Below are 18,290 nucleotides of genomic sequence, written 5' to 3'. Positions count from 1 at the left end.
CCACTTATAATTTTAAAAATGAACTTAAAATATTTTCACAGGGGCTTACTACAGAGATTTTTCAGAAGCGGAAGCATCGCGATTATTTTTGAAAACGCGAGATTTGGAGCGCAAAAATAAATAAATAAAATAATAATGATCAATAAAAGCTTCTAGGCTCTCTGTTGAATCGCGAGATGATCTGGAAGCCGCGAGACTTAGGCCCTGGGAAGCTCCCTGCCGTATGGTGCGGAGGGAGTAAAAGGGCAACAGTTCTGTGTTCTCTACTGTCGGCTTGTACGCCTGGCTCTCCTAGGCTCTCCTCTGGATACCTCCTCAGCGCTTTCCCACCAACCCCATTCACCACTCAGGCTCGCTAGTGTGCTGTCTCTCTCTAAAGAACTATACCGATCCTCTCCTCTTCGTTCTCAAAATCATGGAAGTAGCTCACAAACATTTCTTTTGTAAGTTACGCACATTCACACTCACGTTGGGAGTTGGTAATTATTGTTTTGTCTAAGTCAAAACTGAGTATTGTTTAAACTGTCACAAATGTGTAGAAATATATGAAAGTTCTATATTTTTCCTAAATGTAAGCACTGTCAGCAGTTTTCTTTATAGTTCTTTTTCTTTGCATTCATCATATATATGTATATATACACACATGTATATACGTATGTGTATACATGTATGTATACATATACACACAAATAAAAAAAAAAAACTCACTGCCATCGAGTCGGATCAGACTCATAGAGAACCCTCCTTGGGTTTCGCAGCGGTATCACTACAGAAGTAGATTGCCTAATCTTCCTTCCAAACACACACACATATACATACATACATATATGTATATACATATGTGTGTGTGTGTATATATACATATATATATACGATATATGTGTGTACATGCATAGATATACACACACACACACACACACATATACAAAACAAAAGTCACTGCCATAGCGACCCCTCTTTCGGTTTCCCGGGCAGTATCTCTACAGAAGTAGATACGCCCACTCTTCCTTCCAAACACACACACACACACACACACACACATGTATATACATATATATTCACATACACACACACATATTTATATGTATATACATATGAGTTGATCCTGACTCATAACGACCCCTCCTTCGGTTTCCGAGGCAGTATGTCTATGGAAATAGATTGCCCAGTCTTCCTTCTGAGGATGGCTGGTGGGCTTGAACCACCAGCCTTTTGGTTAGTGGGCAAGTGCCTTAGACAGTACACAACCAGAACTTATATGTATGTGTATATATATACATACACACACACACACACACACATCCCATTGCTATCCGGTCAATTCCAACTCATAACAACCCTATAGGACAGAGTAGAACTGCTCCATAGGGCTTCCAAGTCTGTATGTCTTTACAGAAGCGTACTGTCTCATCTGTCTTGTGGTGAGCGGCTGGTGGGTTCAAACCTCCCACCTTTTGGTTAGCATTTAAATGCTTTCACCACTGTGCCATCAGAATTTGTTTTATATATATACATTTATATATATATACACACACACACACATATATATATGCATAGATGTACACACACATACACATATTTATTTTATTTATTTTTTTGATAACTGCAGTCTATACACATTATTCTCTGACATATTTTACTTAATATATCTTGGGATCTTTCCATGTGCACACTCATTCTTTTTACTTATGAAGAAAATGTAAATTGTTACACAGTATGGACATATCTTACTTTTTGTTAAACATTTAGGGTATTTCAAAAAATCATTTATTCAACCAATATTTAATAAGTACTTATTATGTGCTAGGGATGCATGCCCCAGGGATATGGCTGCCAGTTTAAAAAGAATAAAAAGCCCTTGTAGAGCTTATGTCCTAGTTAAATGACTTTGATTGTCTCAGGAACACCACATTCCAAGATTTATCTTTTCTTTTTTAAATTTTCTAGTGTGATGTGGGTGAAGATTTACAAAGCAAAATTGGTTTTCCATTCAATAATTTGTATACATTTTGTTTCATGACATTAATTGCAATCCCCACAATGTGATAGGACTTTTTCCATTTCTTCCCTGTGGTTTCTGTTTCCTTCTTACCTATCCCTTCTGCTATCTAAGCTTTGTTGTTGTTGTTATATGCCATCGAGTCGGACCCATAGCGACTCCTCCTTGGATTTCCGAGGCAGTATCACTACGGAAGTAGATTGCCCCATCTTCCTTCTGAGGAGTGCCTGGTGGGTATCTGAGCTTTATTCCTGGGCAAATGCTGCCCTTTTGATCTCAAATGGTTGAGTATTCTAAGGAGTGTATACCTCCTTGGTGTTAATGTTCACCTTACAGACCAGTCATCATTTGACTGAAGTTAAGCCCTGCAGATGAGTTTAGTTCCAGGCTTGAACGGTGACTAAGGGTCATGGTATGTATGGAGTGGGGGGAGGGTAGGTACTCAACCAGTCTATCAGACCAGTAAACCTGAGTTTGAATTTTCAGTTTATGATTTTGAGATTTGTTCCACATTTTTCTCCCACTCTATCCAAGACCTTCTTTTGTGATCTCTTTTACACCAGTCAGCAGTTGGAACCTGGCGACATCTAATTCTGGTCTCAGGGTCATGGAGGCAGAGGTTCGCGCTTCCCGTTAGCTCTTTGGACTAATTGTTTTCATATTTCTTTCATTTTCTTCACTCTTCTTTGCTTCATATGGGGAGAGAGAAATAGTTGTGCCCTAGATGGCTTTTAAGACCCCAGTCACTCCTCAACAAATAGGATATAAAACATTGTCTTTGAGGACAATGCCAATTGACCCTGAATGTGCCCTGAGACTGTGGTCCTGAGCCCCCAGGCCCAGAGACTCATTCCCTGAAAGTGTTAGTTATGGTTAAGAAGTTATCATAACTTTGCCTCTTATATGCTGTACTGTGTTCATGGATGTATTTGCAGCACATATAGACTAGGTAGAAATATCCTCTGTCAAACATATATATATATATATATTCGCAGATGTAGTCCCATTCACCTTCTCACCCCATTCAGCTTTTGTGTCTATCTATGTATCCACTTGCAGGTTATTACTGTTATCGCAGGATTGTAAATGTAATAGTATTTACTTTTGTTGCCTTTAACTCTTGTCTTCCTCCCTGTGTCTTCCTTTGCCTTGATTATTTTAGCTGATCTCCCCCTTATTAAATATTGCCTTTCCCTTCACCCAAGTTAATATGGTTCAACCCTTTACTTAAGCAACTTACCTTCCCTCTCCCTCTCACACCTGGTAATCTTCAAAGAATGTTTCTTTCTATGTGTAAACTTTCTCTGGATTTTTTTCCCCTTTATTTAATTTTTTTTTTATTATTATTATGATTTGGGTGAAAGTTTACAGAGCAAATTCACTTTCCATACAGCAGCTCACATACACTTTGTCTCATGACATTGACTACAATTTACCACAATACAAGAGCTTCCCTCGACAGTTACCTCTTCCCTGTGTCCATCCCTCCATGCACTCCTGCCCCCTGAGCTGTCTTCCTGTGCATAAGCAGCCCTTCTATTCTCCCATGATTGTTTTCTCCAAGGAGTGTATCTACCTCAGGTAAATGTTCAACTCATATGGCTGTCTTTTGTTTGGCTGGAAGCCACAGGTGTGGGTTCAGTTCCAGACCTGAAGGGCAGCTAGGGGCCATAGTCTCAGTGCTTCCATCAGGCTCTATCAGACCAGCGCACCTGGTCTACTCCCTACCCCCACCTTTTTTTTTTCTCCAAATGATTTTGAGTTTTGTTCCACATTGTTCTCTCACTCTATCCAGGGCCTCCTACAGAGAACCCCCTTCTCTTGATTTTTTATAGTATTGATCTCATACAATATTTTGTCCTTTTGTGTTTGACTAATTTTCTCAGCAAAATGTCCTCCAGGTTCATCCATGCTATAAGGTGTTTCAAATACTCATAGTTATTCTTTAATGTTGCACAGTATTCCATTGTATGTATGTACCAGTTTGTTTATTGCAGGATTGTAAATGTAATAGTATTTACCATCCACTGATGGGCACTTGGGAGCTCTGGTAGCATAGTGGCTAAGGAACTTGACTGCTAACCAGAAGGCTGGTGGTTCAAACCCACCAGCCACTCCTCGGAAGGAAGGTTGGGCAATCCTACTTCCGTAGTGGTAGTGATACTGCCTCGGAAACCCAAGGAGGGGTCACTATGAGTCAGGTGTGACTCGATGGTACACAACAACAACGATGGGCACTTAGGTTGTTTGCATCATTTTTACTATTGTGAATAGTGCTGTGATGAACATAGGTATACATATGTCTGTCTGTGTCATGGCTCTCATTTCTGTAAGGTACATACCTAGTAATGGGATGGCTGGGTTATATGATATTTCTAACTTTTGAATGATGCACCACACCGTTTTCCACGGTGGTCAATTCCAACTCTTAGCAACCCTATAGGACGGAGTAGAACTGCCCCATAGCGTTTCCAAGGCTGTACCAAAAGTGGATAGTTCAAATCCACCAGCCACTCTGTGGAAGAGAGATGAGGGAGTCTGCTTCCATAAAGATTTACAGCCTTGGAAACCCAATGGGTGTTGCTATGAGTCATAATTGACTCGATAGCAGTGAGTTTGGCTTTTGAATTTTTAATCTGTGCTGAAGCTGACTCCAGATGTTTCTCCCACAAAGTGGCTGGTGGGTTCAAACCACTTACCTTGTGGTTGGCAGCTGAGCTCTTTTTTTTTTTAAAATTGTGATTTGGGTGGAAGTTTACAGACAAATTTAATTTCTATAGAAAAGTTTATACACATTTTGTTTCATGACATTGATTGCAATCCCCATAATGTAACAGCTCTCTTCCCACTTCCTCCCTGTGGTTACCTCTATCCTACATCCTTTCCTATGCATTCCTGCCCTCTGTGCTCTCTCCCTGTGCAAATACTGCCCTTCTGATCTCCCATGTTGATCATTCTGAAGAGTGTACCTATCTAGTGTAAATGTTCACCTTATCTGTGCCTAAGGCATTTGACTTCTAACCAGAAGGCTGGCAGTTCAAACCCACCAGCCACTCCTAGGAAGGAAGACTGGGCAATCTACTTTTGTAGAGATACCACCTGGGAAACCCAAGGAGGGGTCAGTATGAGTTGACTTGATGGCAGTCAGGTTTTTTTTTCTTTTTGGTTTATTGTTTGGCTGGAAGCCATGGGAGTGGGTTCAGTTCCAGGCCCAAAAGGTGACAAAGGGCCATAGTCTCGGAGGTTTCACCAGGCTCAATCAGACCAGTAAGCCTGGTCTTTTTTGTTATGATTTTGAGTTTTGTTCCACATTTTTCTCCCACTCTATCTAGGTGTGGGAGCTCTGGTAACATAGTGGCTAAGCATTTGACTGCTAACCAGAAGGCTGGTGGTTCAAACCCACCAGCCACTCCTCGGGAGGAAGATGGGGCAATCTACTTCCATAGTGATACTGCCTCGGAAACCCAAGGTGGGGTCGCTATGAGTTGGGCACATAACAACAACAACAACTATCTAGGTGTAGGAGTACACTGATCCCTTTCTGAGTGGTTTACAGTGGTAGCTGAGCACTATCTATTTCTTTTGGACTCACAGTGATGTAGGCTGAGGTTCACATCGTCCACTAGTCCCTTGGACTAATTGTTTCTATGTGTCTTTGGTTTTCTTCATTCTTTGTTCCAGATGGGAAAAAAAAAAAATCACTGTGTTGAGTCAAATCTGACTCATAGTGACCCCTCCTTGGGTTTCTGAGGCGGTATCAGTACGGAAGTAGATTGCCTAATCTTTCTTCTGAGGTGTGGCTGGTGGGTTTCAACCGCCAGTATTTCAGTTAACAGTCATAGGCCTCAGGCACTACGCCACCAGAGACCAACTGTTGCATCTTAGAAGGCCAAGTGCAAGCTTTTAAGACCCCAGACACTACTCACCAAAGTAAGAGGTAGAATAATGTTTTTGTGTAGCATGTTATGCCAATTGAGCTTGATGTCCCCCTTGACCATGCTTCCAAGCTCATGAGCCCAACAACTTACTCCCTCAGGGTGTTTGGCTGTGGCTAAGAAGTTATTATACTTTTGCCCCTTTAAATGAAAAAAACCAAACTCACTGTGGTCGAGACAATTCAACCCCTTCTTGGATTTCCAAGGCAGAAGGAAAGTTGGGCAATCTACTTCTGTAATGATACCGCCTTGGAAACCCAAGGAGGGGTCGCTATGAATCGGGTCTGACTTGACGGCAAATAACTACAACAACATCTCTATGAAAGACGATTGCCCAATCTTACTTCCCAGGAGTGACTGGTGGGTTTGAACCACCAGCCGTCTAGTTAGCAGTTAAATGCTGTAGGCACTACACCACCAGAGCTCCCTTTAGATCTGTTACATATATATGGGCATTCTTATTTATTTATATATATATATATATTTTTTTTTAATTTTTTTTGTTTTACTGTGAAGATTTACAGAGTAAATTCACTTTTCATACAGCAGTTCACATATACTTTGTCTCATGTCATTGACCAAAATTTACAATGCAACAGCTCCCCTCCCACTTCCTCCCCATAGTTACCTCTTCCCAGTGTCCATCCTTCCATACTCTTCTGCGTTGTGCATAAGCAGCCCTTCCTTCTCCCATGATTGTTCTCTCCAGGGTGTGTGTCTACTTGAGGTAAATGTTTAACTCACTTGCCTGTACTTTGTTTGGCTGGAAACCACAGGTGTGGGTTCAATTCCAGACCTGAAGGGCAGCTAGGGGCCATAGTCTCAGTGGTTCCACCAGGCTCTATTGGACCAGCAAACCTGGTCCCCACCTTTTTTTTTTTTTGCCTCCAAATGATTTTGAATTTTGTTCCACATTGTTCTCTGTCTCTATGCAGGATCTCGTACATCCCTTTATATGGGCATTCTTATAGCATATACAAATACATATGTAGAAACATTGTCTGCCAAACTTATGTACAGTCATGAGTATATTCCCTTTTGCCTAGACATACCTGATCATTCAGCCTGTTTACCTATGTGTCCACCCATAGAATGTTTATTTTTATTGGTAATGCAGTACTGTGTATCTGAAAGTGTTTGTCTTTGTTGTCTGTATGTCTTGTGCATCTCTGTGTCTCCTTTCCTTGGTGTTGTGTTGGTCACTTGCTTTTGGTATACTGTCTTTCCCTTCATCCAAATCAATACTTGGGGACAGCTAAACTCTTAATTACTGCCCCACTAGGGCTTCTTCTAGGGGATACTCACCAAAACCAAACTCACTGCCATGGAGTAGATTCAGACTCACAGCGAACCCCATTGGGTTTTCAAGGCAGTAAATCTTTACAGAAGCAGACTGCCTCATCTTTCTTCTGCAGAGTGACTGGTGGGTTCTAATTCCTTACCTTTTGGTTAGCAGCCAAATGCTTTAACCAGTACCACACCAGAGCTCCTTTCTAGGGGAAATTAGGTAGAGCCAAAAGGCTTGGCCTTGTAATCTCTGTTGGGGAGCTCCTCTCTATACCTGTAGCCTGCATCACTTGAAAGAATCCAAGAGTGGGATTAGCGATAATGTATAATATGTAGTTCTTGACTTGGAGAAACTCCTTGGAAAGGGGAGTTTGATCTGAACTGCAGGAGAAGCAAACAGCTGGTTAACGCTGGGTATGAGTTTGAGAGTTTTTGGCGGTTTTGCAACTCTCTCAGTGGAGGAAACAAAGGCTGGGGAACCACTGAGAAGGCGAGACCTCCCAGCGTCCTAGAGAGGATCCGGAAGTAACCTAGGTTTCTGTAGGCTGGGCTGGCTCTGCGATCGGCTTCTTTACGGTCAGTTAGAAGTTAATTTTTACTTCCCCTTCACCCACTTGGAGTTCCTGGTGAGAAGATCGGATTCGCTGGCTGGAGTGGCGGTGGTGGAGACCTAGCCAGTCAGGGGGTAGGTGGTTCCTGGGCTCCGCGAAGGGAGCAGCTGAGCGGGCTGATTGGGGCCAGAGTTGGAGTCCACTTTTCCGGGCTGGCCCCCCCGGACATTTCAAACTCTGGACTCCGAGGCGGTCCTTGGCGCTAACCAGACCCGGGTTCTTGAGGACCACCAGCTTTTCCATCTGGCCTGGGCTCTTTCTGCAGCGGCTCCGAGGGTCTGTCACAGCCCACAGGCTCCAAAAACCAAGGTTACTTCGGCTCCTGTCTAGGTTTAACCAAGAGAAGATTTTCCTGTTTATTCTTTTCTGGTGCCTCAGAGTTATTTGTGGTGATGGGTTATTTGCTTCTTTTTCGCTCTTATCCTGCTGTTTTACTGTGACATAAAGAAAATAATGTTTGTAAAAGCACTCTGTAAACTGTAAAGCACTATATGAAGGTGAGATTGTTATGTAAAAAGGGGAAAAACAGCTTCTGTGGTAGAGATATTGATAAAAGCCAGTGATTCCAGCACCATCTGCTAAGTACTATGGAGGAGATGAACGAATGCTGTGGAATCGCAGAGGAGGGGGCAACTTTGGGAAGCAGGAACAGCAAAAATTTTTTATCTGGGGATTTATTTAGGTTTGTGATCTGTTGTCTCTTACAGCTTTTCCACCCTGAAGAGAACCTTAAGGGGAGTATCTCAACGGAGAATGTTTAATACATTTTGAAGGAGTTTCAACCCAGCAGACCATGAAGCCAAGAGAAGCTGCAGAGTTGTCCCTCCAAGTTCCACAGGAGCCTGTGGGGCTTCAGATCGTGAAGGTAGAGGAAGATGAACATATTTGGCGACAAGAATCCAGCTTTCAAAGGAAACAAACCCATACCAGGGAGCTCTTTCGCCAGCGGTTCCGGCAGTTTTGCTATCAAGAGACACCTGGGCCCCGCGAGGCGCTGAGCCGGCTCCGGGAGCTCTGCCGACAATGGCTGCAACCTGAGATGCACACCAAGGAGCAGATCCTAGAGCTGCTGGTGCTGGAGCAGTTCCTGACCATCCTGCCTGGAGAACTGCAGAGCTGGGTGCGGGAGCAGCATCCAGAGAGCGGGGAGGAGGCAGTGACTGTGCTGGAGGATTTAGAGAGAGAGCTGGATGACCCAGGAGAGCAGGTGGGACGGAGAATGTGAGGGAAAGGGATTTGGATCTCTGTTCTGGGGGGAGGCATTTGCCCAGCAATTGGAGATCAGACACATTTCAGTTTCTCTACTCAAGTCTAGTGCTACTTGCTTCCAATTTTATCTTTATCTTTGAATGTGGAAGTTTTTTTTTCTTTTTTCTTCTCCCATTGGTATTTTCATGGATTTTTCTCTTGCTTCTTAGATTTTTTAGTTTTTAGTTCCCATATTAATGCCCTCATGAACCCGTCTGTACCTGTTTTTCCCTAGGTTCCTGTTAGCTCACAGGAAATGCCTTTGAAGGAGACAGAACCTATGGAAACAGCACAGGAGTCACCATGTTTAAAGTTGCCTTTGGCAAACCAGTTAAAAAGTGAATCTTCACAGTCTACCTACCCCTTACAGGCAAATGGTAAGGAGCAAGAGTCAATCTTGTATAAAGTGGGAGGAGGAGAGCAGAGATGTTCCTTTACCTGACCTTAGGAGCCAAAGCAATACCTAGAATTGTGGTTTATCTGATTTTTTTAAGGATACTAAAGGAAGTCTGGATTCCTGACTTCTGTTGTGGGTATTTGACAATGGCCTATGAGTCTACCCTCCTCCTCACTCCCATGACAGTAGGAGCCACAGGTCTAGATGACTACTTTGAACTGGAAGGTGTTCAATTACATGATTCTAAACCCTCAGTAGGAGTCCATAGGTTGTGCCTATGGTTAAGTGCTTGACTACTAGAGGAAAGGTTAGTGGTTTTAACCCACGCAAAGATGCCCCAAAAGACACGCCTGCAACCTGCTTCTGAAAGGTCACAAATTGCAAATCCTGTGGAGCAATTTTGCTCTGTACTCCTGAGGTCTCCATTAGTCAAAGCCTACTCCACAGCAACTAACAACAATGTGCCCCCAGTAGGAAATCAGGCAGAAATTCTTAAAAATAATCATTTATTTTTATTGCTACTGAGAATACACAAAGCAAAGCATATTATCAATTCAGTAGTTTGAACATACACATTTCAGTGACATTGATTACATTCTTCAAGTTGTGTAATCTTTTCTGAGTTGTTTCTCCCCATTGACATAAACTCACTGCCCCCTAAATTTCCTATCTATGGATATGGATATGGATCCCATAGCCATAGGTTTTGAAAGAGCACAATGCTCAATGCAGACATTCTTTACTAATTAAGCTAAATTTTGCTTGGTTTTAAGACTTCAGGAGATATTTTTGGTTTAAGGATCAAAGATTATCTCAGGGCAGTAGTTTCAGGGGTTCATCCAGCATCCATGGCTTCAGAAGGTCTGGAGTCCATGGGAATTTGAAAGTCTGTATTTTTCTGCTTTTAATCAGGATTTTGTTGTAGAATCTTTGGTGAAGAAGTTCAGTAATACTAGCCAGACACCATCCACTTCTGTTTTCATGGCAAAGGAGGCAGTTGTTCATGGAGGCAATTAGCCACACATTCCATTTCCTCATTCAATTCCTGACTCTCCTTCTTCCTCTGTTGCTCCAGGCGAATAGAGACCAGTTGTGCCTTGGATGGCTGCTTGCAAGCTTTTAAGGTCCCAGGCATTGTGCAACAAATTAGGAGGTAGGACAGGGGCACTAAACATGGTATCCTTTTTGTGGTTCTTGGGACAGAATGCACCTAGAAACATTTTCAGATTCTCAGTGTTTTTGAACAGCTGTTTTCCTGATTTCATCTCGTGCTGCTGCCAGGTGGAGAACTGTTTGCGTGAAACTAAAGAGATGGGGCGTTTGCGATACTGTGCTGAAAGGGTATTGTTTCAGTTGTTGCATCCTGAGGCTTGGTTTTGCAAAACTTTTGTCTGTTTTGGCTGTTTCACTGGGAGATAAGCCTTGTAAGTACATTTCCTGGTACCTGTGTGCTTGGGAGACTGTACTTCTCACTAGAATAGTTTATTTTTAGGCCCCATTCATTCTTAGGTGCCATTCATTCTCAGGTGCCATTGATTGTATACACACATGTTGCAGGGTCCCTAATCAGCTGTCACTTGTTGTCTTCCAGTCTTCCGGCACTGACCTTCTTGTTTCTGAGCTCTAAGTACTACTTTTGCTGTAAGAAAGAATTCATTGTAGAGGTGATTTTCCACAGACTCAAATTCCTATATGTTATTCTTAGGCGCCATTCATTCTTAAGACACCACTGATTGTACGCATGTGTTTTGGCATCCCTGATCAGCTGTTGTTGACTTGCAGTCTTCCGGGACTGCTTTTCTAGCTTCTGAGCTGTACGTACTGCTTTTACGATAAGAAGGAATTCATTGTAGAGGTGATTTGCCGCAGACACGAATTCCTTTGGTTTTATCTATTTATGCAGGACATTTGAATTAGGCAATTTTCTCCCCTTGTGTATTCTCATGTTTGTTTGGAGGTATGCTATAGGTATTCTCCTAGTTTTGCAGAACCAACAATTATATTTTTCTGAAACATCCCTCTGTTTTAGAAATGGCAAAGAGATTTAGAACCACCGAAGAAATTCTAGAGTATTTCTTTTCTCTGCCCAACAATGAGGAGGACTCAGAGGATGAGTGTGATGAGGATGCCTTGGAGGAGGAGAGCGACGAGGATGCCTCGGAGGAGGAGAGCGACGAGGATGCCTCGGAGGAGGAGAGTGACGAGGATGCCTTGGAGGACCTTACCAGTCTTGAGCAATCAGCAGCACATTCTGAAGGTAGGAACAACAACACTGACATGGGAGTTGAGAATGAGGAAGAAGCCGACATTGCAGAGGAGAGGGATGAAGCAGATGATGATGCCCATGGTGAAAGGGAAGGAAATGAAGGGGAATGGTGCGAGGATGTCTCCTACTTTGAAAATCTAACTGGCTCGCTTCAGCAGCATCCCCAAGTTTACCCAGACTTGACCCACACAGACACAGAAATAGATTATTTTTTGTCTGTATTTACGGAAGAGATGTTGGAAACTATAAAGGACCAAACGAATCTTTATGCAACCCAGGAGCGCATCACACGGTCTAGAGGGCAGGAGATTAGAAGGTCAACAGAAAATTGGCAGCCGACAACTGTAGAGGAAATAAAGGCATTCATTGCTGTGCACATACTGATGGGTATACACATCTTGCCAGAGCTCAGGCATTATTGGTCCAGTGACCCCCTCTTGGGTGTTGCTTCGGTTCCAGATCTTATGACTAAAGCCAGATTTAAGAAACTGACTGAAAACATACACTGCAATGACAATTCAAAAGCTGTGCCCAAAGGAGAACCTGGCTATGACTGGCTTCACAAATTGCGCCCGATTATCAATGCTCTCAATAGCCGCCTGAAGGAGGTATATATGCCATCAAGTGTCATGGCAGTTGATGAAACCATGGTGCCATTCAAGGACCGTTCATCACTAAAACAATACATGCCCATAAAGCCTGTTAAGCGTGGGTATAAAGTTTGGTGCTTGGCTGATTCACAAACTGGTTTTGTGAGTCAGTTTGATATCTGTTGTGGAAAAAAAGGTGTAGACAACAACTCATCTCTCTCCTTTGGTGAGAGTGTTGTACTTGGACTATGTCATTCATGGTATCATTCTCATAGGCTTATTTCCTTTGACAGTTATTTTACATCTTATCACTTAATGAAAAGCATGAAAGAAAGGGGACTGTATGCTGTTGGCACTGTACGAGCAACTAGAAAGGGGCTACCAGACATGCTGAGGAGGAAAGATAATTTACAGCGTGGAGAATTTAGGTTTCGTACGAAAGGATGTGTGTCAGCCATAAAGTGGCAGGACAATAAACCTGTGACAGTTTTGTCAACGTTCCACAATCCAAAGGATATCACTGTTGTCAAAAGAAAGAACAAAAACGGTTCTTCCTCACAGATCCCTTGCCCAAGAGCAGTTGCAGAATACAATGCCATTATGGGAGGAGTGGACCACTTTGACCAGAGTTGTGAGAGGTATGCAATTGGAAGGCGCTCTCGCAAATGGTGGCATCGGTTGCTGCATTTTCTTGTTGATCTTGCCATCGTAAACAGTTTTACAATGTGGAACTGTAACCATGGGGGCAGATGTAACCAGCTGTCCTTCAGGCTCGCTCTCATTAGGCAGCTTACTGTGGGCCGGAAAAGGAAGAGAAGAGGAAGACCCTCATTTATGGCATGGGTCAAACGAGGAGTAACGGGGGTGCCAGATGAGGTGCGGCTGCAACAGGTTGGAAAGCATCTTCCTGTCAAAGGATCTCGGAGGCGATGCCGAGAATGCAGCACTAGGAAGAAGGAGACGAGAACAAGAGTTATGTGCAAGCAGTGCCAGGTGCCTTTGTGTATTGACCCATGTTTTGAAAAGTTTCATGAAAAAAAATAAAAGTGCTAAGATAAAACAATTTCACCCTTGCCTCATATTGCAAATATTTCCTACTTCCGGCATTTTTGGGGACATACAAAATATGTATCAAAATCCATATTTCATAACAGAGATTTCTTTATTCGGCATGCCTTCCACATAGTATTAAAAAAAAAAAAAAAAATCTTAAAGGGAAAAAATAATTGGGTTTTGAAAGGGCTTTAGGCCAATTAACTGGGATGTACCATGAAACCATGACCCCAAACCTCTAAACCAAGGAACCAAATATGAGTTTAGTTGTACATAAGTAGCCTCAGCAGTTTTTGTTTTTGTTATTGTAATAGGCAGAAAGAATTTGATACTGTGTACTAGTTAATGCAGTAATACCTGTTCTTCCTTCCCTGTCCCTGAAATAGTTCTGCTACTCAAAATTTCTGTCTTACTTTGGCCACTGGCAGTCTTTTATTCTCGACTGTATAAAAGTAAACAACTTGAATCCTCCCTCCCTGTATCAGTGCTTACCTTTTTGAGTTTTTACTTATATAAATCTGGCCCCACATGGCAGCCAGGTTTTTTCTGTTTATGAAGTTTACTTGGAGGCATGTGACTTTAAGTTGTCCTATTCATGCTCTGAGTTTTTGGATTACAACATGGTGTTTTAACTTTAAGACTCACCCTTAATTTGGGATTTGGTGCTACAGGGCCTCTCTGAAAGAAATTGTACATGGTATTACCAATGATAGACAGATGGAATGTGGCTCAACTTGAACTAATAAAAGTGAATATAAAGTACTTAAAATAGTGGTAGCTGACTAGCACTAACTACATGCCAGACATTTTTCTAAGCATTAATCCTCTCTGCAACCCTATGAATGTGAGTACTGTTATTGTAATCATTTTACAGATGAGGAAACTGAAGCACTGAGAGTTTACATTAAGTTAGTTGGTGGCAAAGCCTCTTGTAAAGAATATTTTGCTGCTCCTTTTGTAATCGCACTTGAGATAGTGGTTTCCAGACTCTGGATTTTAAGAACATAGAAAATATTTCTAAAAGAAAATTTCAGATGGTAGTTACAGGGTTGTCAACTTTATTTTCTAAGAAAGTACAAGAACAGAATAACTACCATCTACTACCACCATTGTTTAATAAAAGGACATTTTCAATACTAAATATTTAGGAAGGATATAAACAGAATAAAGAACTTAGCATATTTAGCATCAGGAAGTATTACACTAATGTTTCTCGTTTCACCATTGGCAGGTAAATTTTTGTTGCCACACCATTCCAAACACTGATAAACTGGCCTACTTAAGAGTATGGTCCACTGGTCTATGGTGAGCTGAAGGAGCTTGCAATAGAATGTGAATCAGCTACATTACCAAACACACAGCATTTTTTGGAGGGGTGGAATAAAACTTCGTGGATGTAGAAAGCATGTGTTGATTTACATTCTGACATAAGCGCCCTACCTGCTTATTTAAAACTATGGTGTTGGCAAAGAGTATTGAATATACCATGGACTGCGAAAAGAACAAACAAGATTGTCTTGAAGGAAGTACATACAGCCAGAATGGTCCTTAGAAGAGAGGATAGTGAGACTTTGTCTCACGAACTTTGGACATGTTATCAGGAGGGACCAGTCCCTAGAGAAGGACATTATATTGGGTAAAGGCAGGGAAGAGGAGAAAGGCCCTCAATGAGATGGATTAACACAGTAGCAGTGAGAGTGGGCTCAGACAGTAGCGCCGGGCAGCACTTTGTTCTGTTGTACAGAGGGTCACAATAGATCGGAACTGACTCTAAGGCACTTAACAACAACATCTGCTTATAAATGGGTAACAAGTAGTTTCAGGACACTACTTTGAGTATCACTGAATAAAATAAGTTAAAATAAATTAGAGTGGACAAAAAGTACAACTCCAACTTGAATTCATTTTAGTCATTAAAAGTTCCATTAACAACAGCTAAATTAGAATTTCCAAAGCAGAAAACTAAGCTCATGTCATTGCAAGTTCTCTTCAGCATGGGGAGGAAAGCAGTTTCTGTGGGGTTGATACAAGGAGATAGTATAGAACTTGGACGACTCAGTGGTGTTTAAAAGTGAGCCCTTCCTTCTTTTAAAGGGAAGTAAAGACTGTAGAGGGGAGCATGCTGAACTTTGTTGTTAGCTACCATTGAGTCATCCCGGACTCGTGGTGACCCCACGCACAACAGAATGAAATGCTGCCCAGTCCCGCACCATCCACTCGATCACCTGCACATCAGACTGCTGTAACCCACAGGGTTTTCATTTGCCTGATTTTTGGAAGTAGATTGCCAGGCCTTTCTTCCTAGTCCATCTTAGTCCAGAAACTCCAGTAAAACGTGTTCCATATCCTAGCAACATACGAGTCTCCACTGATAAATGAGTGGTGTCTGCACATGAAGTGTATTGGCCAGTGATGGAACTGGATCTTAAGCATGGAAGACAAGAATTCTACCACTGAACCACCACTGCCTCATGTGACTTAAGATTTTCCTAGATGGAGGCCCAGTAGATGTTGAATGAGACTCATTGGTGCCAGTGTCCGCAGGCCCTGCCACCTTCCTTCTTGCCTGCTCCACTTTTGAGCCAGGTGGAGGAGAGACCTGGGATTCAGCCTCTTGTCTTGAAGGAGTGCCGTGAACTGCTACTCTAAGTGCTGTTAGTGTGGCGAGCTAGTGTGTGTCTCAAAGAATAGCAATGTATTCCTACTATTCTTTTTGGCTGAACACTGATTGCTAGGTAGCTGTTTATTTTTGTTTAACTTTTTATTGAAGTCCCTGCGTGGTCCAAATGGTTAATGCACTTGATTGCTAGTTGAAAGGTTGGTAGTTCCAGTCCATCCAGAGGGCCCTCAGAAGAGAAGTCTGCAATGTACTTGCAAAAAATCAACCATTGAAAACACTGTGGAGCTCAGTTCTACTCTGACACACATGTGGTCAAAGTTGACAGCAGCTAGTTACAGGGTAACTTTTTATTATAGAAATTTCAAACATTTGCAAAGTTAGCATAACAGTTTAATGAAACTCCCTGTGTAGCCATCACCTAGCCTCAATGATCACCAGCATTCTGCCATTCTTATACCATCTATACCCACTCACTTCCTAACTCAATTAGTATATTTTTATAGCTTTGGGAGGTAAAATTTGCATACAGTAAATGTACAAATCTTAGCTGTTCCATTTTGACAAATGGATACCCTATGAACACACACCCTGTCATCCTAGAGAATGAGTCCATCTCTGTACAAAGTTTCTCACATTCCTTCCTAGTTGTTCCCTGCTCCTCCTCCATGGTTCTGTTTTTTTTTTTTAAGCCTGAGATTAATTTTGTCCTACATTGGGAACCGTTTCTTTTGCTAATAATTTTAAGATTCACCCATGTTGCTGAGTGTGGCAGTAATCATTTCTACCTACTAAGGAACAGTATTTGGCATAATAGTTAAGTTCTTGACTGCTAACCAAGAGGTTGGTGGTATGAATCTACTTAGTGGTTCTGTGGGAGAAAGACTTGGCAATTTGTTTCTGTAAAGATACAACCTAGAAAATTCCATGGGGCAGTTCTACTCGACATGAGGTTGCTACGAGTCGGCACCAACTCGAAGGCACCTAACAAAAACGTTCCATTGTATGAATGTATCACGGTTTCTTAACCGTTTTCCTGATGAACATTCAGGTTAGTAACACTTTTTGGTTATTGTGAATAAAGCAGCTATGAATATGCTTCTAGAATTTTTCCTTTTTTTTTTTTTCTTTTTGAGGACATGTATTTTTATTTCTCTTGGGGAAATATCTAGGAGTCCCTGGGTGATGTAAGTGACTAAGCACTCGACTAGCCAAAGGGTTGGCAGTTCATATTCAATATTCACCCGGAAGACAGGACTTGTGATCTGTTTCTAAAAGGTCACAGCCAAAAAAAAAAAAAAACCAACCCTGTGGAAGTCAGCTCTATTCTGCACACATGGGGTCTCTATGAGTTGGACTTGGCATGAGGGCAACTGACAGCAACAGTTATCTAAGAGAGGAATTCTGGGTTAAAGGGTATTGTTAGTTGCTGTTGGGTCGGCTCTGGCTCATGGCAACCCCATATACATCATAAAATGTTGCCTAGTCCTGCACCGTCTTTACCATTGTTGCTGTGCTCAAGTCTGTTGTAGCAACCACTGTGTATTTTGAGTGCCCTTCAATCTAGGGGGCTCATCTTCCAGCACTATATTGGCTAATACTCCATTGTGAATCCAAAGAGTTTTCATTGGCTAATTTCCATAAGTAGATCACTAGATCTTTCTTCCTAGTCTGTCTTAGTCTGGAAGCTCTGCTGACACCTGACCACCATGGTTGACCCTGTGGGGATTTGAAATTTCCAGCATCACAGCAACACGCAAACCACAGCAGTACAATGAACTGACAGATGGCTTGGGTCGGGGGAGGGTAGAAGGGTAGGTTTCACTTTCTGGAAGACTGTCAAAAACCTTTTCTCACCTCTGACATTCCCACCAGTAATGTGTAAGTTACGGTTGTGCCACATGCCCACCGATATTTGGTGTTGCTAGACTTTTTGATCTGAGCCGTTCCAGTGAATGTTTAAGGAGCCCTGGTGGTGCACTGGTTAAACACTCAGCTGTTAACCGAAAGATTAGCAGACCTGGCGATCTGATCCCATGAAGATTAGAGCCAAGGAAACTCTATGGGCCATGTCTACACTGTTACATGGAATTGCTATGAGTTGGAGTCATCCAGACAGCACACAACAGCAGTGAGAGTTTAGAGGTATCACACCGTGGTTTTAATTTCCATTTCCCTCATGATTAATGATGACTACTCTTTTCAAGTGCTTTTTTTGGTGTCTGTATATCGTCCTTTGTGACATACCTGTTCGAGTTGTTTTGCTTATTTTCACAATAAGGAATTA

General features: G+C 42.2%; 2 protein-coding genes across 2 annotated transcripts; both read left to right on the top strand.

Annotated features, from left to right (window-relative positions):
- Window positions 1-8,625: 8,625 nt before the first annotated feature.
- LOC122151927 (zinc finger and SCAN domain-containing protein 23-like) lies at window positions 8,626-9,057 on the top strand. The gene has a single exon (XM_042783332.1). It carries the CDS (start codon window positions 8,626-8,628, stop codon window positions 9,055-9,057), a length of 432 nt encoding a protein of 143 aa, XP_042639266.1.
- Window positions 9,058-11,508: 2,451 nt separating this feature from the next.
- On the top strand, window positions 11,509-13,377 carry PGBD4 (piggyBac transposable element derived 4). The gene has a single exon (XM_007958310.2). The coding sequence runs from the start codon at window positions 11,509-11,511 to the stop codon at window positions 13,375-13,377; it is 1,869 nt and encodes a 622-aa protein (XP_007956501.2).
- Window positions 13,378-18,290: the final 4,913 nt, after the last annotated feature.

Source organism: Orycteropus afer, unplaced genomic scaffold, assembly GCF_000298275.1.
Source record: "Orycteropus afer afer isolate SDZICR_OR568_19922 unplaced genomic scaffold, OryAfe1.0 scaffold00919, whole genome shotgun sequence".
In the NCBI taxonomy this organism is placed as follows: Eukaryota; Metazoa; Chordata; class Mammalia; order Tubulidentata; family Orycteropodidae; genus Orycteropus; species Orycteropus afer.
Note: the sequence above shows the minus strand (reverse complement) of the source record. Positions and strands in the feature narration are given on the sequence as shown.

What these genes read in the sequence shown, in the direction of transcription:
- LOC122151927 (XM_042783332.1), top strand. Translation starts at nt 8,626, where the DNA reads ATGAAGCCAAGAGAAGCTGCAGAGTTGTCCCTCCAAGTTCCACAGGAG.
- PGBD4 (XM_007958310.2), top strand. Translation starts at nt 11,509, where the DNA reads ATGGCAAAGAGATTTAGAACCACCGAAGAAATTCTAGAGTATTTCTTT.